The sequence below is a fragment of the Ursus americanus genome, chromosome 7 (genome assembly GCF_024610735.1).
Source record: "Ursus americanus isolate L20-20 chromosome 7, mUrsAme1.1.p, whole genome shotgun sequence".
Classification (NCBI taxonomy): domain Eukaryota; kingdom Metazoa; phylum Chordata; class Mammalia; order Carnivora; family Ursidae; genus Ursus; species Ursus americanus.
In genome coordinates this window covers 16,197,807-16,219,397 of record NC_142133.1, presented here as the reverse complement: position 1 = coordinate 16,219,397, position 21,591 = coordinate 16,197,807, and the positions used below count along the sequence as shown (strand labels likewise).

The following is a 21,591-nucleotide window of genomic DNA, read 5'->3' as shown; positions in this document are numbered from 1 at the left end:
GCCCAGCATGTTTCTCTGTGGGGCCAACCTTACTCAGATTCCCATAACTCACCCAGGCCCCAGGGCTCTTTTTGTGGGTCCCTTTCCATTCCCACCCCACTACATCCCCCCACACGGGGGACAGAGGAGCACCTGCAATTTCTCTATTCTGCCCTGGAAGAGGAGGGCTCACCCGCTTTCTGCTCTGGTCACTCTCCCTCACTGCCATGCTCAGACCAATCTCAAAGCCTCAACCCGACTGTCCATCTGTCTCTGTCACCTAGCCCCCTCAGTGTCCTTCTATCCTTCCCCCTCATTGGGCAAATACACTTTGACCTTCCCAATACCAGCCTGAGGCCAGTACACATTCTGCTGCTTCTCAAAAACTCCTTTTCCTCTGAGCTCCACAACCTGCCACATGATTGCCCTTTGGTGACCTCTCTGCCCCCCCCCCCCCCCGCCCCATCCCTTTTGGCAACTCCTCAGGCTGGGGTTTTGTGCTGCACATCATTAAGAGGTAACAGTGTCAGTGGTTAAAAGCATATACTCAGAAGCCTGCATTCAAATCCTGCTTCTACCACTTACTGACTGGATGATCAAGTTATTTAACTTCTCAGGGCCTCTGCTTCCATTATCTGCAAGTGGGGCAAACGAGTGCCTGCTTCATGGGGCTGCTGGGAGGAATTAACTGACCGGAGTGCTTAGTAGGACAGTGCCTGGCACACAGGGAGTGCTGGGTAAGTGTAAGCTATGGCTACTACTACTACTATTATTATTCCACAGGCAGGGCAGTCTTTAAACCTCTTCATATCTGCGTTCATTGACTCTTGCCTCCTTCCACAAGGCTCTAAAGTGGTGGGGCACAGAGACGGCTTGGGGAGGGCTCTCCAGGCTGAGCTGAGGGCACCAGGAACAGGATTTGAGGCTGGAGCCTGGGGCGGGGTGTTCCCCCGACTGCCACATCAGGGTGCTTTCCCGCCCCAGCCTAAGAGCCCAGCCCGGCCAAACCAGCCCTACTGCCAAAGCCACCGAATGCCAGGGCTAGATGGGTCCCGAGTCCGACCACAGATGAGGAAACTGAGGCTTACCAGGCCTCTTTTCCACTTCACCACCCCACCCTGGCGCTCGCCAACGCAACCCTGTGTGCTGGGGACAGAGCACCGTTGTCAACTGGGGAAAGGAGGGGAGCAAGGAAAGAAAGATAGCCTTCACCTGGTGGAGTTTAGGGACCGGGCGCAGGGTGGAGGGGCGGCGCCTGAGTCCAGCCCTTGCCCTGAGTTGATCGTGCCGATACCACCATTTCACAGTAGATGGAGTTGCCCACATGATCCCAAAGGGCAGGGAGCAAGGGCAGTTTCTCTCTCTCCCCCAAAGCGCCCAAACCTGCATGTGGTTTTCCTCCTGGGGCATAAGAACCTTCCTAATTACCTTGGTTGCTCCTAAAACCAGCACTACAGGAAGGGTAATACCGAAGGCGGCCGTCGCCGGCCCGGGGGCAGTCGGGGCCCGCTTCCTGGAGGAGGCGGCGCGTTTTGCGCGCCGGGTGCTCGGGAGCCATCCCCTTCCTTCACTCACCGGTGTCCAGAGAGGTGAACACGGCGCTCGGGCTGGTTCGCCGGTTGCCTCCGCCGCCGGGCACGACCAGCGTCTGCAGCTGCCGGACCAGCTCGGGCATGCGGTCCCAGTGGCCCTCGGCGCGGCAGCGCTCCAGCTCGCTCTCCATCTTCAGGTGGGCGCCGTGCGCGCCCTTCGCAGCCATCTTCGCGCGGGCGCTGTCATGGGAGGTGCGGCCGAGAAGTGGAGACCCGGCCGGGGGCGGCGTCCCGGCTGGGGCGCACACGCGGGCGGGGGCGGAGGGGGCGCGGGAGGCGGCCGGGGCCCCGGCGGCAGCGGGGGCCCTGTCGGCGGCGGGCGGGCGGCGGCAACAGCAGCAGCACCCAGCGCACCGCCCGGCGCCTCCGGGCTGGGGCTCCGGCTGCGCGGCCCAGACGCGTCCAGGAGCAGCCTCCGCCTCTGCTGCAGCAGCTCCTGGCGCTGCCGCCGCCGCCGCTGCTGCAGCTGCTGCCACAGCCCCCGCCCCGGGCCCGGGCGCCGCCAGCTGCGGACCCGCCCCCGGCCGCGGCTCCACCTCCGCGGGGGCGTGGCGCGGCCTCGGCGAGCCGGGAGCGCGGGCGGCCAGCGCGGCCACAGCAGCCAGGCGCGCGATGAGCGCTCGCGGCCGCCCCGCCGCCAGCGCCAGGCCCCCACCGCCGCCGCAGCAGACTCGGCGCTCACTTTAATGCTGCGCGGGGCCCCCGCACCCGGGGGCGCCTCGCTCCCCGCCCCCTCCCCATCCCATCGGGGCTCTTGGCCTGGGGACCCCCGGCCCCGACGCCCCGGCTTTGTGTGGTGGCCTCGTCACCAGCGCTGCCCCCGGCACGTCACAAATCCGGGGAGAGGCCGGCCGGCGCGTCGCCCCTGCCTGCGAGAGTGAGCCTCCCCGGGAGCCGGCGCTGCTGGGACGCGCGGCAGTGCGCGCCACCCCTGGTGTGCTCGGGCCGGGGGCGGGGGACCGGGGCGGTGCGGAACAGGCCGGTTCGGAGCCCCTCGACGCTCCGGGCGCCTGCACTCCGAGAGACTTCATTTTCTTTTTTAACAGCGGAGTTCCTCTTTCCAGCCTGACTTGCCCGCACGACCTGGCTGGCCTGCCCTCTTTGGACTCCCGTTACCCTGGAGTTCTTAACCGTGTTAAGCTGTTTTCCAACTTGGTATTTCTTTCTTAATTCTGGTGTCTGAAGACTGTGATCAAAACTCACACGGCAGGGCTTAGCCTGGCGCTGTGGGGTACAAAGAAGTTCAAGGAATTACAGGGTGGCCTGAAGGAGAAGGGACTGGTTAGGGTGGCCCCGCCTCGGGGGCGGCTTGCAGTCCAGTGTGGGGATTGAGGCCATCATGCAAGAAATCACAGCGAGACCAAAAAACTCCCCTGTATGTAAGTGACAGAGTGCACAGCGCAGACCCAAGACTCCAACGGAAAGGTCAGGGCAAGCTTTTTAGTATAGACTCCGAAGGGTTAGGTGTCCACCTTCCTCCTCAAGGTGCAGGGCTTCGCCGCTGTCTGACACATGACCGTGGGAGGAAGCTTGGCCACTCTCGGTGTCAGGAGACTCCGCCGCTTCGCGCTTCTGGACAGCTGCAACTGTGGTAAGGTGTGTGTCAAGCAGAGCCAGGCTACCGGTGATTAGTTCCCCGGGCCCTTTGCTACCTGGGATTATCTGTTGAGGGCCAGTTTTCTGCTCCCCACCCCCACAAAGCCCTGGTGGATACCCTCCAATCCAGATTCCAAATGCAGCTTCATTCCTTGCTGGGGGACAGCGTTTCCTGATCTTTGCTGCTGAGCTGAGCACCTGGGGTCGATTCTGAACTCCCAGGGGCCAGGAAATAGAGGAAGGAAAATAGGGACAACTCTGGCAGTTGGAATTTAGGGCCGGTTTACTCCATTTACACAAACACAGCGCCTATTCCTGTCACCTCCTCTAAGTGGCATTTGGTTAGCCTTTGGCTGCCCTTGCTGGTCACCAGAAGCAGCTTTCAGTTGGAGAGAGCTGTGCATGCATGTCCTTTGGATGAGGGTTCCCTGAGAATACCCTGTGACCTTCCCCAGGGCTGACATGCCCCAGAGTCAGCCCTGGGGCAGGCAGGGGACAACGGAGTTGAGGGGGGGGAGGCAGCCCTGCTAGAAATAAGGAAATCTCCCCTCCTCCCTTTTTTCTCCCTGCCAACCCTGCCCCCCGGGTTGCAGGACTCCAAGATTTGTGTGGGTATGGGGCATCGGAGAGAGGAATGCGATATAGTGGTTAGAACTTATAATGAGCTGGTCCTCAATACTGCAGCCACACTCCTGATCCCTTCGTGGTTCTTTTCCAGCAGAGATAAGCCCCGAGCCTGCTAGTGACCAGCATTTTTCAGGAGATTAAGAGAATGTAGGAATGAGAGCAAAGAGCAGCCATGTTTGTATTAGTAATATTTGCCAAAATAAAAGGCGTGTAGAAAGTGTGGTGGTGGTTTTTATTTTTAAATAATCTGAAATTTCTCAGATGAGAGTTTAGGACAAATTCTGATAAAGATTGTCGTCATTTGCTGGCCGGAAAATGCTGCTAAAATAACTTGCTGATCAGAAGCGGGGTTGATTACTTACCAGAGTGAGGGAGGGCACTGCCTGACAGTCTTAGCACCTCAGAGAAAGTATTGGAGTTCATGGGAGGTAAATCGACCTGCTAAGAAAGGTGTAATTTTAGGAAGCAACAAAGATGGTTCCGAATGAGGGACCAGCCAAGCAGACAGAAGACTCCACTAGTTTAGCTGGCTACCCCTGAACCACAAGTGAACCACAGCTGTCGCTGGACCACAAGTGAAGCTGTAGTAAGCTATTAGTCTCGATTCTCATGAAGTTAAGAAGGTACTTTTAGATGGAAGTCTATGGTATTTGGTTAGGCCCAGAATGGGAGGGTACTAAAGAGCTAATCTGAATTCAGAAAACGACTCTTCCTGTTCATGTTCCCAGGGAAAAGGTGTGGTTAGCAAGGACTTGGGTAGGTCGAATTAATGGCATGCAGATTTCAGAGAAGTTGGGAATGTTCTGCCTGCAGTGGCCCAAGGATCCTCATAATTGTCTTAGTTATTGGCCAGAAACCCTTTGCACAGCTCGTTGTCTGGAGCAAGGGATTTTCCTCCATGGGATGCCTTGTCTTGGGTAGGGTACTTCCTTGACAAATTGACAACTCTTCTATGGAACCCTTAATGCCCTCTCTGAGCTAAGAGAGTAAGCAGTAGATGAATCAGCGTCGCAGCTCACCTCATCTTTGAACACAACAAAAGATTGTCCAACTACTGAGTAAGAATAGAATTACGGGGCAATGTAAGGCGCTTGAGGTTCTGGTTGAGGACTTGTGAAATGTAGGAGGGCACCTCAGTAAACTGAGGCATACTGGTCCAGGTACTATTGTTGATTTCCCCTCGAGAAGACAAGTATTAACTTTTAATTTAAAGAGACACCAAAGAGGGGCACCTGGCTTAGTCAGTGGAGCATGCGACTCTTGATCTTGGGGTTGTGAGTGTGAGCCCCATGTTGAGTGTAGAGATTACTTAAAATCCTTAAAATAAAATAAATAGACACCAAAGAAAGCACCGCATAGATCTACAACTGGAAAACACGTAATCTGTGTAGGCCTTGAAGATAGAATAGTATTTGAGTTTGATCTTAAATGGAAGCAGTGAGTGACTAATTCGTAGTCCTGCAGTCCTAAACGAGTCTATATTCCTGCCCACAGGGTTTTTCGACTGAAAGGATAGGAGTGTCACAAAGACTGGGACAAGGTATGAGACTCCTTTCTCTTTAAGGCTTTTGAGTATTAGTTTTATTCCTTCTTATATTGCCTTGTTTTAGAGGCTATCTGCAGGTTTGGGTAGAGCTTGAACTTTGATGGGTTTAGCTCCAGTAGAGTCTCTGTAGAATTTTTGCCCATAAAAGATTTTCAATCTGCTTGATTTACACACAGAAGTACTCGTAGATCATTATTTGAATGAGCCAGATCTTACGAATAAGGAAGCACTCTGGGACCAAACCGGAAGGAAAGGACCATCAGGGAAAGCATTTAATATGGCAGTTCCATTCACACAGTAAATCCCTTCCTATTAAGCTAATGAGTGTGGTGTTCGTTGGTTAAAGGTTTGAGGCCGATGGTTATGGGCTGGGGCCTGGGGAGGCAGCTTGAGGATGAATGTGTGACTGGAGTAGCTCGAAGACTCCAAGGAAAGGGTTGTGTGCTAGTGGTCAGGTTTAAGATTGATATTTTTGTGCCCATATAAGTAAAACATTTGTAAGGTTGTCCTTTAATTTTTAGGGAAATGTTTCCTTGTGTGTTTAAGAGTAGAATGAGAAACTGAACACCTTCATTGATATCTTCATTGTTCATTTCTTAGTTCTAGAACTCTTGCAAAATATTCAGCAGGGTTTTGGAGGTCTGGCCTTGAGGCTCTTTCCCATTCTGCTTTTTGCTTGCACATTATTGCTCCTCTATTTCTGGTTCAAGGCCATTCACAAAAAGATAAGAGAGCGAGCCAGGGTCAGGTCTGCTTCAGGATCAACTCTTGCATGCTGTCGATAGGTATTAACCTACACCTGAGGTCTCCATCAGACTTCTCCTTTTTTGGCTTGAAAAACTGAACCAGAGCACAATCTATTTTCACAGGAAAGACAAAGGATAGCCTCCAAAGACGCCGACCAACTGTGTAGCTTTTCTAAACTCCTTTGCTTCCCTGTGCAATTGACAGCTTTTTAAGTCACCATTGGGGGGGTGTTTCCATTCTGACTTTTTCATTGAACTTCTTGCATTTGAAGTTCCTACTCACATAGGAATGCATTGGAGTATATGTGGCTGCTCTGGGCTATAAGTTCCTCAAATGATTCTAAATTCCTCTGCAATATTTTCTCTCTGTTGTCTAGGCCCTGCAGAGTCTCTGGCGATAGCTTTCAGCTGACAATGAAATCAGAGCTTAAAATCCACCATAAGAGGTTTTCTCTGTTCAGCAGGGGGTTTACTTTAAAGAGGTAAGTGAGCTTTGGGGTACCTGGCTGGCCAGGAAGGAGGGGGAGTGGGTCAGGGGAAGAGATAGAGGGGTAGCAGGAGATGGAGAAGCATAGCATGGGGGAAGAGGAGAGTAGGCTTGAGTTGTGGTTTGGGGGGAATCTAAAAGATTTAACTTGTTCACATTTTTCTTTTGCTTTGGCCAAGCAATCCATTAAGAGCAATCCTGTTTCTTTTGGATGCTTCCTCGTGCTATGGGTGCTTGGAATTATGTTGCTTTTACATTCTAAGGCATCTCTCAAATAAATAACTTAGTTCATATCAAAACTTCCTGGTGGTGGCCACTGTGATTCTAAATTATCCTTGATGACATGATGCTATTTGGAAAGATTAGTGCATATATTTGGGTATAGCATGAATACACATAAGAAGCAAAAGTCTGGCCTGAGGAAGGCATGGACTGAGGTTTGCACTGAGGCAGAGCCCTGAGAGCCTGAAAATGGTCAGTCAAGAGTTGCTTGTGCATTCTGTGGGCTTAAGGCCCCCAGCCTCACACTAGACCTTATCCAACCTCAACTCCGACGAATTTATACTTCCCAGCAGATAGAATGTGTGGAGAGATCTTCGCTGAACCTCAAAACAAGTCTGAGGAGAGTTCTCGTAAGTGGCCTAAGACAAGATTTGTCCCTGGGCCAGGTTAGGGACATACTTATTGGGACCCATATCGGTCCTTGCCACTGTCAACTGGCTTTTACAGATGCACAACAAAAATGAGCAGGATGGAAATAGACAAGGAGTAGTATTGTTCCTAATAAGGCAGATACCAACCAAGGGGGAGAAAAGATTTTCAAATATGGTCAGATAATCCAAGGATTCCTGGAAGGGGTTTCTTATTACTGGAGACAAATAGACCCTGTATTTCGGGAGCTCGGGCTCAAGACTTACATCTCTCACTGCCGTGGTCTAAAGACTCCTGAGGGGCCTGAGGGCCTCAGAGGAGCATCCTTTCTGAGTCAGGGTCTTGACCGCAGTGGCGAGGAGGTCTCAGCAGGCCTCATAATCGAATGCTGCTCCCTGAAAACAGTGTCAAAACAACTTTGTGAGAGAGCAAAGCCGCGTGTGTTCTGATCGCAGGAAGGGAAAACACAACTGTGCAGAGTCATAGTAGCTTCTGTGCTGGGGGGGCCACATCGGGATATTTATGAAGTGTTGGGTCTATTTTAAGGCGGCTTTTCCAATGAGGAGCTTGGGTAGGACTGGGCAAGAGTCACGATACAATAGCTGAGTGAGGGTTTTAGGCAACGGTTTCCAAGAGTCTTAGAGAATAAACAGTGGTTAGATGCAGTCTATTGAAAAGTTGCAAAATTCATTGAAAAGGTTACTTCTTGGGGCGCCTGGGTGGCTTAGTCGGTTAAGGGTCTGCCTTTGACTCAGGTCATGATCCCAGGATCCTCTTGCTTAGCATAGAGCCTGCTTCTCCTTTGCCCTCTGCTCCTCCACCCTGCTTGCTCTCTCCTGCTCTCTCTCTCAAATAAATAAATAAAATCGTAAAAAGAAAAGAAAAGGTTACTTCTTGAGGGGCAGCTGGTTGGCTCAGCTGGTAGAATGTGCAACTCTTGATCTTGGGGTCCTGAGTTCAAGGCCCACATTGGGTGTAGAGATTACTTTAAAAAAAAGGTTACTTCTTGAAATTTCTGCAAAAAACAGTAGTTGTTTACAACTTTAATCGTCCTAGGCAAGAGTTTCCTATACTTGAAAACTCATGTCAACGTCAGCAGTAAGCTGAGTGCACGTGGTTTGGATTCTTCCTGTGTACTGATGCAGAGAAGTATTATGTGTGATTATTACCACGTCTCCTTACCCCATCAAATCACTGATTTCTACTCGTGACAGTGCGGGGAGTAATTAGGCCCTCCAGAGGTGGAGACATCCCCTCCCCGCCTCTACTCCCCTCTTCTCTCGCACTCTTGTATTTGCTCTTCGGGGGGCCCCCCAGAGCCCTGTGTTCCCAACAGTAACCCTGAAAACCCTGAATTTGCTTATAATTAAACCTTTTCTTCATAGCTAACAGTGCTTTCATGCACTCAGATCATCCGTGTGTGTGATACAGAGCCTGCCCTGTCTTCTGTGGTCACGTGGCCCACAGTCCTTACATTTGGAAATCAACTTCACTTATGATGGTGTTGGTTGGCTCATAGCATTTTGGACCCATGCTGTCTCGTGTCTTAACGATTAGTGCCCGAGACTGGCCAGCCGAGCCAGCCCTCCTAGAATGTTGCCATGAAAACTCTACTGGCTGTATATGGTCAGTCTTTCCCTTTAACAGCTGCCAGAAAAACTGCAGGGAATCATCAGGTGAGGGATAAGGCCCTTATAATAAGGCGAGCTTCAAAACCACGAATTCTTTATGCTCTGGCATAGGGGGCACTCAGTAATGATTTGTTATGTTAACTTTAAAACCCTAGAATATTAAAAAGTTTTCTCAGGCCTGGGAGATGAGAGCTCTGGGATGTTTTCTATCCCCACCCCTCCTCCATTTCATGATTGAGATACTACTAGCACCTTCTCCGTGCACTTCTCCCATCACCTGGGTCCCTTCTGTTCCCTGGGGCCCCAGGTAACTCCTGCTTCCCCTCGGTGCCTTCTGTGTCCTCTTGCAGGACTGCCACGATGGTACCCACCCCAGAGTGGGGGCCTACACTTTCTCCTAGCCTTTGCCAGTGCTGGTTCTCTGCCCAGATACTGCGATCCTAGAAGAGAGAAGTCAGGCCAACCCAGAAGCTCTCAGAGCCTCGGAGCCTTTCAGCTCTTGTTAGCTGGGCTGATTTTAAGCTCCACCCCTCCTAAGGGCAACCTGAGTGTCTGCCCTTCAATGATGATAGCAGTTTTAGGCCTTAAAATGTAGCTTTGCTCTATACTTTCCAAATCCTTCTTTTCTTCATTAAGATTTTTTTTTTATAGTAATCTCTGTGCTCGACCTCGGACTCAAACTCACAACCCTGAAATCAGGAGTCGCTTGCTCTATGTACTGAGCCAACCAGGTGCCCCCTTTCTTTCTTTTCTACCTTTTTAAAAACATTTTTGTTGTGAAAAATAACACAATTCAAGGAAAGTACATAAAACATAATTATTATGAAGCGCTTTTCTTAACTACCACCTAGAAAAAAGTAAGGTTTTACCAGCATCCCGGAAGCCCCCAGTATATCCCTTCCCAAATACAACCCTGTTCTTTCTAAACGTAACTGCTGGCTTTTTATGGTAATTACTCCATTGCTTTCTTTGGTAATTACTTTTGCTCTTTTATGGTAATTGCTTTCATTGCTTACTCCCAACTTCCCACTTCCCTCCCTTCCTCTCTCCCTTTCTTTCTTCCTTTCCTTTCCTTTCCTTTCCTTTCCTTTCCTTTCTTTTCCTTTCCTTTCCTATTGAAGTATAATGATGTGTAGCATGATTTTTCTGCAACCTCTGATAAAGGATATCTGATTTAGAAAGATTCTTTTTTTTTTTTAAGAAAGATGCTTTTAATCCTAGTTTGTTGTAAAGCTGTTTTGTTTTCTTTTTTTTTTTTTTTTTAAGATTATTTATTTATTTATTTATTTGACAGAGACAGCCAGTGAGAGAGGGAACGCAAGCAGGGGGAGTGGGAGAGGAAGAAGCAGGGTCCTAGTGGAGGAGCCTGATGTGGGGCTCGATCCCAGAACGCTGGGGTCACGCCCTGAGCCTAAGGCAGACGCTTAAGGACTGCGCCACCCAGGCGCCCCTGTTTTCTTTTTTAATAATGATCGGAGTTGAATTTTATGAATTTTTTTCCTATTTATTGAGCAGTCATATGATTTTTCTCCTTCAAATTTACTTATCTGGTGAGCTATTTTGATTTTCCAATGTTGAAGCCTCCTTGTGTTTCTAGAATAAGATCAACTTTGTTGTATCTGTTTCCTGTTGCTTCTGTAACAAATTCCCAAATACATAGTAGCCTAAAATACCACACCTTTAATATCTTACAATTCTTGAGGTCAGAAATCCAAAGTGGGTCTTGTGGGCTAAATCAAGGTGTTGGCAGAGCTGTAGTTCTTCTGGAGGTTTTAGGGGAGAATATGTTTCCTTGCCTTTTCCAATTTCTAGAGGCTGGCTGCATTCCTTGGCTGGTGGTCCCTTCCTCCATCTTCAAAGCCCGTGGCTCCAATCTCCACTTCCATGGGCACATCTTCTCTCCGACTCTGACCCTCCTGCTTCCCTCTTATGAGGACTCTTGTGATGACAGTGGGCTCACAGGATAATCCAGGATAATCTGCCCATATCAGGGGCCTTAATTCAGTTACTTTTGCAAAGACCCTTTTGCCATGTAAGATGACATGTTCACAGGTTTTGAGGATTAGGATATAAACATCTCTGGGAGCCATTATACTGTCTGCCACATTGGTTATAATGTATTTTCCTTTTTATATGTTGCTTGATACAATATTTTATTTAGGATTTTTGTATGTATGTTCATGAGTGAGATTTGGCTAAATTTTCTCTTCTGAAACTATCTTCATTGGCTTTTGGTATCATAAACTACCTGTATAAATGAATTGGGGTGTATACCATTTTTTTCTATTCTCCAAAGCATTTGTATACAGTATGCATTATTTTTCCCTTAGCTATTCAAAGTTTTTAAAGTACTGATTCAATTTAATTAAAAGTTATAGGACTTGACATTTCTATTTCTTCCTAGATCAATTTTCAATAAGTTGTATTTTTCTAGGACTATGTTCATTTCATCTAACTTCTCGTGTTTTAAGCATAAATTATTTATAAAATCCTCTTATTATCTTTTTAGTGTTTATAGAATGTATAGTGATACCTGCTTTTTTCATTTCTGGCATTGGTTATTTGTGCATTCTCTCTTTTTAATTTTTTCTCTCTTTTTAATTTTCTTGATAATTTCTAAGGATTTATCAGTTTTATGGGTCTTTTCAAAGACCCAACTTTTGGTTTTGTTGATCTCTATGGCACACTCCTTTCCGTTTCTTTATTGCTGTTATCCTTATTATTTCATTTGTTTTTCTGTATTTGGGTTTCTTTTGTACTTCTTTTTTTGTTAAGATTTATTAATTTATTAGGGTGACAGAGAGATGGGGGCAGCGGGCAGAGGGAGAGGGGAGAGAGAATGCTAAGCAGACTCCACGCTGAGTGCAGATCTCCGATGTAGGGCTTGATCTCATGACCCTGAGATCACGACCTGAGCCAAAACCAAGAGTCAGATGCTTAACCAATTGTGCCACGCAGGTGCCCCTTCTTTTGGACTTCTATAAGGGTCAGAATAGGTTAGGTTATGTTGCAATAGCAAACAATCCAGAAAAAAATGTCTCAGGGATTTTTACAGCATAGTTTCTCATTCTGCCTGTTCCATCCAGGTTGGCTGGCTTCTTCTCCGCATTGTCTTTACCCTGGGGCTTGAGCTGGTAGAACAGCCACTGTCTAGAACACTGACAGTCATCATGGCAGAGGGAAAAGAGACAGTATGGGGAACTAGATGTTGAATCTTAAAACTTCTGTCTAGATGTGACACATCACAGTCCCGTATACATTCCATTGACTAGAGCAAGAAATAGGGCTAAGCCTGATGTTGCTGCCCAGAGTTGGGTTAGTAAATCTTTGTGAATAATAATATAGTATCCCATATCTTCTTTTTCTAACTTCTTGAGATTGAATCTTAGCTCATGAATTTTTGATCTTTTTACTTTGTAATATATATGCACTTAAGGCTATAAATTTCCCTTTGTCACCTATATCCCATGGGAATTGATGCATTAAAAGCTTTGTTAACATTCAGTTCAAAATATTTTCTAATTTCCTTTGTGATACTTTATTTGACCTATGTGTTATTTAGAAGTGTTTCTTAATTTCCAAATAAATATGGAGTTTTCTAAGTTGTTTTTTTTTTCTTGTTGTAATTTCATTGTATCAGAGAATATACTTTATATAATTTTAAGTCTTAGACTTCTTTTAGACCTCACTTTCAACCACATGATCTTGGAAAGAGGACCTCAAGCCTCAGATGAGACCCCAGCCCTACCCAAAACCTTGATTTCGGCCTTGTGAGACTCTGAGTAATGAGCCTAATTGGTCCTTACCTGGACTTCTGATTTACAGAACTGAGAGAAAATAAATGGGTATTATTGTAAGCTGCTAAATTTGTAGTAACTTATTACATAGGAATAGAAAACTAATAACAATGTTTCTGCTAGTGGATAAACCACTCTTTTTTTTTTTTTTTTGGTCCCAAAATTTCTTCTTGTGTTTACACGTGAAGGAGATTTTAGCTGGATGTAGAATTTCAGACTAGCAGTTTACTTTTAGCATTTCAGGGTACTGTACTGTTTTCTGGTTTCCACTGTTGCTGTTGAGAAATCAGTTATCTGTCTAGCTGTTGCACCTTTGAAAACAATCTTTCCCCCCCTGCCTGTCTTTAATTTTTTTCTTTTTCTTTTTTGTTTTTGTTTTCTGCAGATTTATTTCAATGTATCAAGAATAGATTTCTTATAATTAGTTATGCTTGGGATTTGTTGTGCTTTGTGATTCTGAACTCTCTTCGTCAGTTGTGGAAAATGGTTTTATCTCTTCAAATATTGTCTCAGCTCATTCTCTCTTCTCCTGGGACTCCAACTGGATAAAAGTAAGATCCTCTCACTATATTCTCTGTACCTCTTACCCTTGTTTTTGGATTTTCTATGTTGTCTCTATTTTAGAATGTTTCCTCTGCCATATTTTCTTTTTTAATTTTTTTTTAAGATTGATTTGTTTATTTTAGAGCAAGAGCATGCAAGCGGGAAGAGGGACAGAAGGAGAGGAAGCGATTCCTCAAGCAGACTCCCCACTGAGCACGGAGCCTGATGCCAGCTGCCGGATCGATCCCAGAATCCTGCGATCGTGACATGAGCAGAAATTGAGAGTCACCCAGGCGCCCCATCCTCTGCCATATTTTCTAATCCATTGACTCTCTCTTTTCATGCATCTAAACTGTTGAACCCATCTCTTGAGTTTTTAATATCTCTGACTAGATTTCTCTAGTTCAATTTGATTCAATGGAGTTCAACTCCATTCAAGTTCTATTTGATTCTTTATGTAATCTGCCTTTTTATCACTGAGCGAAGTCTTCCTTGACTTCCCACATCCTCACCACAGACCTGTTCGCATGCCCCCACCACCATGTGCTCCCGTGGCAACCTGGGCTCTAACAGGCACTTGCTATACTCTCTTACGTTCTCTCCCCATCTAAACTTTAAGTATCTTGAGGATGGTGGATATCACTTACTCTGTATCTCCAGCATTTAACCCTGTGCCTGAATAACAGCAGTCACTCAGTTACGTGTGGTGAACTCTAACTAAAACAAGCTCCCTGGCCACCTGACACTGCCCCACTCTGACAAGATGGAAAACCTTCAGGAAAGTCTCCAAAACTCACAACTGTTCATTCTGCGAGGAGATTCTCCTATAGAGGGAATGCTAAGAGATGCTCATTTCTGCATCCAGGCTGATGAGGGGGAAAAGCAGAAAGCAAAACAGATTCAGAAATAAGAGGATGGGGAGACCTTAGGCGAGTAAGTCTCTGAGAATGAGCGCAAGTTACTGGGCAAGCTCAACTTTTCCAGGCTGTGGAATTGGCTGGGTCTAATGCCATTACACCCAGACCTCTAAGGAATGAGGGGCTCCTAGCCAACATCTGGGTGGCACTGCTATAGTGTATCTAGAAACTCAAGGCAGAGTGGCTCTTAAAAAAGGAATGTAGTACAACCAGTGTGCTGAAGATGCAGGACTTATGGGTTGTATCCACCAAAGCCACTTCGTTTTTGTCTTCCACTGCTTTTAATCCCTTCCAATGGTGGTTAGGATGGTCTTTTCCAAGACTGTATATAAAAATCCTGCCAACTTCATAAATTTTTCTCGGCACCCTTAGGTAAACGTCCAGGGGTCACTTTAAGTTATAAATGCTGGCTTAATTAAATAATTACAAGGGTCCAGCCCAACATACTAATCAATATTTAAATCTTCATTTAAAGGTAAGATTTCTCTCTTACTCCCCCAAAGCTAGGGCCCATGGCAGGTGGGCTGTGGGCATCATGGGAGGGAGTTGTGTTTAGCTCCTTCTCTTTCTTATCACTTCTTCCTCCTCTTGCTGCTGTTTCTGCCTTTTTTTTTTTTTAAGACTTTATTTATTTGAGAGAGGGAGAGTGAGTGAGGGAGAAAGAGAGCACCAGCAGAGGGAGAGGGAGAAGCAGGCTCCCCACAGAGCAGGGAGCCCGATGCTATGCAATGCGGAGTTTAATCCCAGGGCCCTGGGATCATGACCTGAGCCAAAGGCAGATACTTAACCAACTGAGCCACCCAGGCGCCCCTGTTTCTGGCCTTTAAGGTTGAAGTGGGGAAAGGAGGAGAGTGAAGGGGAATAGATTTGACTTTGTGGGCCCTATACCTGGGGACCCAGAGGCCATGGGTCCCCTGGCAGATATTTACAACTGATCTTGGAGGTTACCCTGAGGTCCTGGGAGACTCCCTTGCTGGGCTCCTCTGATTCAGTTCCTTCTCCTTTAGCAGGGGCCCCCTGCCCCCTGCTCCCTACAGCCTTAGCTGTGGCACTTGTCACCCAGCCTTTCACTGCTGGGGCCCCCTTGTCCTCACTGGCCACTCTTAGTTGAGCTCTGCCTTCTCCTCAGCTGGTCCCCAGGACTTGTGTCTCACTTGACCTCTACCCAGAGGGCTGAGCAGTTTTCACCCAGGCCCTTTTCTCTCAGCCAAGGCTGCTTAGCCTTCCAGAACCAGCCTGTCCTGGGCCATTGTCTATGCACTGCCCTATTGTCTACGTACTGCCCTTCCGCAGCACACTCAAGCTGCTGGAGTGATCCATCCCCTTGAAGCCTCTCTCACTAGACTGGAGGGGAGGGAGCAGGTGACCCCACACATTTTCCCAGGGAAGTCCTCCTCACAAAATCCTCCCTGAATCTCCCCTCTTCTAACTCTCTTATTTCCTCCCTCTGGGTGAGGGATTCCCTAGCTCAAGGACCAAGACACCGTTAACCAGATTTTGAAGATTGCCTTTGAAATCCATGTGGTCTGCTCACACCTTGCTTTGATGCTTTGATGTTTTGATGCATTTCAATCAAAACCCCATTTAACATCCTGTTGGACTCGGTTTTTATCAGAATGAAACATCATTATTGTTTTTTTCTGATCATGAAATTAAGGCATGCTTCTTATAAAATCAAGCCAAAACATAAATGTAAAAGACAGTGGTAGCCCAGTGCAATTTTTCCTCCCAGAGATAACTCAAGGGTAAGACTCTGCTTTATACCTTCCCAGACTTTTTTCTTTGACATACTTGCACTTTGATTTTATTTTATTTTTTTAAAAAGATTCTATTTATTTGTTTGAGAGAGAGAGCACAAGTGGGGAGGGGGGCAGAGGAAGAGGGGCAGAGAGAAGCAGACTCCCCACTGGGCAGGGAGCCCAATGCAGGGCTTGATCCAGGACCCTGGGGTCATGATCTGAGCTGAAGGCAGACGCTTAACTGACTGAGCCATCCAGGTGCCCTTGCACTTTTATTTTAATAGTGGAAATGGGATTGTACCATATATGAACTCCAGAGAGCCTTTTCCCTACTGTCGTAGGATATGTAAGCCCTTCCATCCCCTACGTACCTAAACCTATGATGAAGTGGAAGAATTGATGAGAGCCTGGGCAATTACCTTGCTAGACTGAGTATCTAAATGGTTAGTTTGTATATTGAATTAAACTGGGTTTTAGTTGCATGGACTAAATTGAGTTTCCTCTCACTTCCTATCAAGATGGGTGCTCTGGAGGAAGTAAGATCAGTCATAGATAATTAAAGGGCTATATTTATTTCACACGAGGGGTACTGTGTACATTTTCAACTCCACACTACAAATGAAATTGATAGGTTGGAGGGCTGTGTACCTTTTCAAGGCTTTTGATCTGCATTTCCATGGTGCATCAGAGGACATTTTTCTCTGTATCTATTTTCATAGCACTGGATATTTACATTTTGTCTCATAGGCCAGAAATAATAATTAAGACTTTCCTTGTTTTTTAATAAGTTTGAGCAAATTTTGCATTAGGATAGGACACTTACTTGTCACTATGGCACCCTTTGCCCAAGTGTCCATTTTGATATCCCAATCAAATCTTAGTAAGTTTTGCCCGCGCTCAGGTTTTAAAGAACCGAGGCTAAAATAACAGCTTCCAGAAAGAACTGAAAGAGATCTATCTCTTCCCCGGGCCCCAGGGCATAGTTGGCCCTAGGGGAGGAAAGGTGGAAGGAGATACTTCCCAAGGGACTCCTGGAGGCCATCATCTGGGCTGCCTTAGGCCTGATCTGTCACCTTCCCTGTGTTCACAGAATCTAGTTCACTCCCTCATACCCCCAAAGCCTCATTGCATGCCCTATCCCTGTAGACACTAGTGACCACAGACCAAAGCTCTTGCCCCAAGGAAGGCCAGGGTCCCCATGGACCAATTAATTAGCTGTTACAGGTGGCTTGGCATGAAAAGATGGGCTCAACCATAGTCTTCTTTCTGGGGATTTCAACTAAGAAACTTGGAAAGAATGTGTGTGTAAGCAGTGGGAATAAAGTTGTAAAGAAAACACGATAATGAGTGGAGCTCTGGGCAAGCCCAAGCCAGGCTGAGTCAGCGGAGACAGAAAGATGCGCCTAGTCAAGGAGCTGTTCCCCTAGACACAGGGACCTCTCCCAGTGAGCACTGCTGGCCTCCTGCAGCTAGGGGTGCAGCCCCCCCCCCATGCCTGGCTCTGAGAGCCTGCAGCACATCAGCTCTGCCCCACACCCCCATTCACCTTGTACACAGCACCAGCAGTCACACAGGTGTTGTGAACACCTACCGCAGTTTATAGCTGCAGATAGAAGATGTTCCTGATAGACTCTGAATTGGGCTTTTCAAGCCACTCAGAACATCAGGGGGAACGTTTTGATTATAAAGGATAAAGGGTATGTGAGCTTTTTCAGAAACATTTTGAGCAGATATGGAGGAGATTCATATGGACCTTGTGAGAAAAACAAGACGAAGTGTTTTACACTCAAGTCTCTCATTGAACTTGGATGGAAGAGGATTGTTTGCTTTAGGCCTCATCTTGGCAATCCTGGTAATATATTATTAGTAGTAATATATTATTATTATATATAATAATATATCTAAAATGACCCACTTTATCCTCCACTTCCTCTGTTCTACCTCCATACAGTAAAGGATGAGCCATCAATCAGTGTGGAGAGGTTCGTTTAAATACTCTGGGAGGTTCTGCGAATATATGGCAGTTACCAAAATAAAATATTCTTCCAGAAGGATCCATTTCTATCATTAAAAGTCTACCCTTTTATCTATCAAAAGAAGTCCCTTTTCATTTTAATTTTCTCCATGTCAGACGTGGTCTTCGAGTGTACCATGGACCCTGAGAACCCTTCTCCTAATCACTTACAAAGAATAATGAACCACTTGATGACTAAGCAAAGGATTTGAGCTAATTCTTGGAGTAAACACTGGCTACAAAAACTCCGGAAAGATTAACTACCTCTGTTTGTACAGGGACTATGGCACTGAAAAGCAAAATGCCAATTAAAGTTTTATAAATTAAATCTTATTAGGAGGGCAGAAATGATCACCATGGAAAATATCCTCTATGTGAAGAGACTTTTATAATGTGAGTAGCTAGATGGAGTCTATGGTTTATTGAGTGTGTTTAGCTAAAGGCCTGTATGGATCCCAATTTCATGAGTCAACACCGGTCACTCAGCCCAGCTCCCACCTGACTCCCCTACCAGTCAGGTTCACGTTCATTCATCTCTGAACTCAGTTTTAACATTGTCTATGTCTTACAGTTCAGCTCTTTTCACTTTCCAGATTTAATTCCTGCAAGGCTTTTTTTTTCTTAAGGAGGTGCGGTACTCAATACTTTTTAAAACGCCTCTCTTGCCTCTTCCCTTCTTTTCTATTATTGTAATCTTCAGTGTATTTGTAATAATCAGAATTCAAGATACAGACACTCAGAAGGTGTAGGTGGCCCTAATGGATGAGTGAATGAATTCATTAAACAATTCATTCACTCATCCATCCCTTCATTTATTGTTAATTCAAACTGTGGTTAGACGTTGGGTAGAGAAGGGAAAACAATTAGTAATGCTGCTTAGAGAAGAGCAAAACATAATGGTGGGGGGCTGGGGGGAAGATGGGAGGGAAGTTGGGAACAGGTTTGTGAATTGCCTTTTTCTGTCATTCATACTACATTTATGTATGAATATATTCCACACATGCTCTCTTTCTTTGAACACATCTTGAAATCATGGTAAAATAAATTAAGCTTTTTTTTTTTTAATTAAGCTTTCAGTTCATTGGAGAGCTAAGTTTGCAGAAGGTAGGGAACATTCTCAGTGGTCAAAAATTAAGAGGGAACTCAGTTGAGGGGAGGGACGGAGGGAATGTTGGATGATCTGATGTTGAGCCTCCCCCCCAGTCCCACCCCAGGAGTTTACTGGTCTCAAGAGCCAAGGCATTTTTGAATGGACTTGTAGCAACAAAAGAAGAAACCTTGAATTAACAAAAGTAAAGAGAGAGACTTGATACTTCCACAGAAAACTAGGACTCTCGAAGGGCTGTACCTTTGGTGAAAGTATGAGCCAAAAATGAAATGTGCAGAGACGCACAGAGAAATAGTGAAGCTTTGTCTCTTAGCCTAGCCTCTTGATTGGGGAAAAAATGTTCCCCTGTGAAGTTATAATATCAGTCTGCCCTTATTCAGGTCTAGAGTTCAGTCTTACATTGACTATAGAAACTGGGGGCTTGCAGGTTGAAAAACTAACTTAAACAATGGATACCAAACAGAAGCAAACATAAAATCTCTCTGAAGAAACACACCCTCCATCTGGGCCCCACAGGATTCCCATATACAAAGCCCTACTAAAGATGAGCTCATCATCTAAATTACAAAATGCAGGAGGATATAATCACCATGAGTGAGAGCTAAGAAATTCTCAGGAGGGAAATGGTATAGACCTGATCTAACATAGCGTCAGCCTGGCATGAATCTTCCACAATTAAAATCTCCAACTGAAGAATTTGTCAGTAGCTAAAACTGTTTCTTTTGTTTTCCCCAGACAGCTTGTTCAAGAGCACACGTCACAGACTAGACTCTGCCAGATATCAGCTGAGCCATTAGCCTCCCACCCCACCCCCAAAGAGTAAACCAAAAAATCTAAACACTTACTGTTCCTTGAGTGTCTTTAGTTTGTTTGTTTGGTTTTTTTCTCTCTCTTTTAAATCCCTTCTTGGTAACAGTCTAATGACTACTGTCTTTAAAATAAGTGAGTATATCATTTACATGGAGGTACCTAAATGTCTCTGAGTTATACTTTTTTTTTTTTTTAAGATTTTATTTATTTATTTGAGAGACAGCAAGAGAGGCAACACAAGCAAGGGGAGTGGGAGAGGGAGAAGCAGGCTTCCCACTGAGCAGGGAGCCCGATGCGGGGGCTCGATCCCAGGACCCTGGGATCATGACCGGAGCTGAAGGCAGATGCTTAACGGCTGAGCCACCCAGGCACCCCTCTGAGTTATACTTTGACAGAGTCAAATGAATAGATGTAGCAGCAGGACTGGGCCACAAGAACTTCAGATAATAAAGTTCCCAGACTATTTAAAAAAATAGTGTATTTAAAATAATGAAAGACCTGTCCCTAAGTACTTTGTGTTTTGGGATGCTGCTGTAATGGTATTTTTAAAATTTCTTTTTCCCTGTATTCATTGCTAATATAAGGACATACCATTGATTATTGTATATTGACCTATAGCCTGTGGCCTTGCTAAATTCATTAAATTCCAGGAGCTTTTTTCTAGATTCCTTAGGATTTTCAGTGTGCATGATCATGTTGTCTGTGAACAAGGACTGTTTTACTTTTTCCTTTCCAATCTGTCTGCCTTGGCTATCTTTTCCTGCAGTGGTTTGAAGTTCTAGTGTAATGGTGAATAGAGTTGAAGGTGGATGTCCTTGCTTTGTTCCTGATGTTCGGGGAAGAGCACTTAGTCTTCCACTATAAGAACATTAACTGAGGGTTTTGAATAGATGCCCTTTATCCGATCAAGACTACCCTTCTATTCTTAGTTTGCTGGAAGCTTTGTGTTTTGTGTTTTTTTTTTTTTTTATCATGAATGGGTATTGATTGCCTTTTCTTTTATCTTTTTAGATGATCATATAGTTTTTCTTATGATCATGTATTTATTTATTTAAGTAATAAAGGAAAAGAACTGTGAACCTCAAATTTTATACACAGCCAAATTTTCATTGCAATGAGAGAGAGTAATAAAAATATTCTCAGGCATACAAGGTCTCAGAAGTTTGCCGCATAAAAATCCACAATTGAAAATACCTTTAAAGGAAGTGTTCAAGTAAGAGAAACAAATCCAGGACAACCCTCAGGAGGTATGGGATGTCAGGGTGATCTAATATTTTGATAAATGTACTGCTGTTAAAAAAAAAAAAGTCTAAGATTGAAGAAAAGAGAATGTTAATCCAGAAGAACTAATGTCGAAAATTACAAACAAAAACAACATGATGGCAGAGGAGAGGAGATAAAAGGGATATTAAGAAATGCTAATGTGGGGGGCACCTGGGTGGCACAGCGGTTAAGCGTCTGCCTTCGGCCCAGGGCGTGATCCCGGCGTTATGGGATCGAGCCCCACATCAGGCTCCTCCGTTATGAGCCTGCTTCTTCCTCTCCCACTCCCCCTGCTTGTGTTCCCTCTCTCACTGGCTGTCTCTCTGTCGAATAAATAAAAACAAAATCTTAAAAAAAAAAAAAAAGAAATGCTAATGTGTTTGATTTAGTAAGGGGAAGGTATATCTACTTAGAAGTTTAAGAAATCAACAGTTGTGGGATTTTTCACCAGAGGCCATGAGTTCTTTGATAATAGTCAGGGATGGAAGAAGCAAAGTCATTAAATCCCGACGGCCCTCATTTCCACCACCCCCACGTACAGTATG

At 45.7% G+C, this 21,591-nt stretch overlaps 1 protein-coding gene and 1 long non-coding RNA gene across 5 annotated transcripts in view; one reads left to right on the top strand and one right to left on the bottom strand.

The window, feature by feature from the left end:
• Positions 1 to 2,312, bottom strand: part of TTC7A (tetratricopeptide repeat domain 7A) — a 116,289-nt gene extending 113,977 nt beyond the window's left edge. The window contains exons 1-2 of one of the 2 annotated variants that reach the window (XM_087863372.1): positions 2,254 to 2,312; positions 1,555 to 1,751 (exon numbers count right to left, since the gene is read on the bottom strand). In XM_087863372.1, the coding sequence (XP_087719498.1) occupies positions 1,555 to 1,751; positions 2,254 to 2,312 (256 nt within the window). Of the gene's footprint in view, positions 1 to 1,554; positions 1,963 to 2,253 lie in introns of those variants that run through there. The other variant, XM_045787928.2, reaches the window with a different exon arrangement.
• On the top strand, positions 1,586 to 20,753 carry LOC123785907 (uncharacterized). 3 transcript variants are annotated; one of them, XR_015725169.1, is made up of 6 exons: positions 1,586 to 1,708; positions 3,057 to 3,167; positions 5,289 to 5,334; positions 6,464 to 6,568; positions 13,038 to 13,203; positions 13,339 to 20,753. It is a non-coding gene; the product is annotated as an uncharacterized LOC123785907 (long non-coding RNA). The 3 variants fall into 3 exon arrangements; XR_006777817.2 differs by lacking the exon at positions 1,586 to 1,708 and having other exon boundaries at positions 2,294 to 3,167; XR_015725168.1 differs by lacking the exons at positions 1,586 to 1,708; positions 5,289 to 5,334 and having other exon boundaries at positions 2,294 to 3,167.
• The last annotated feature ends 838 nt before the right edge of the window (positions 20,754 to 21,591 follow it).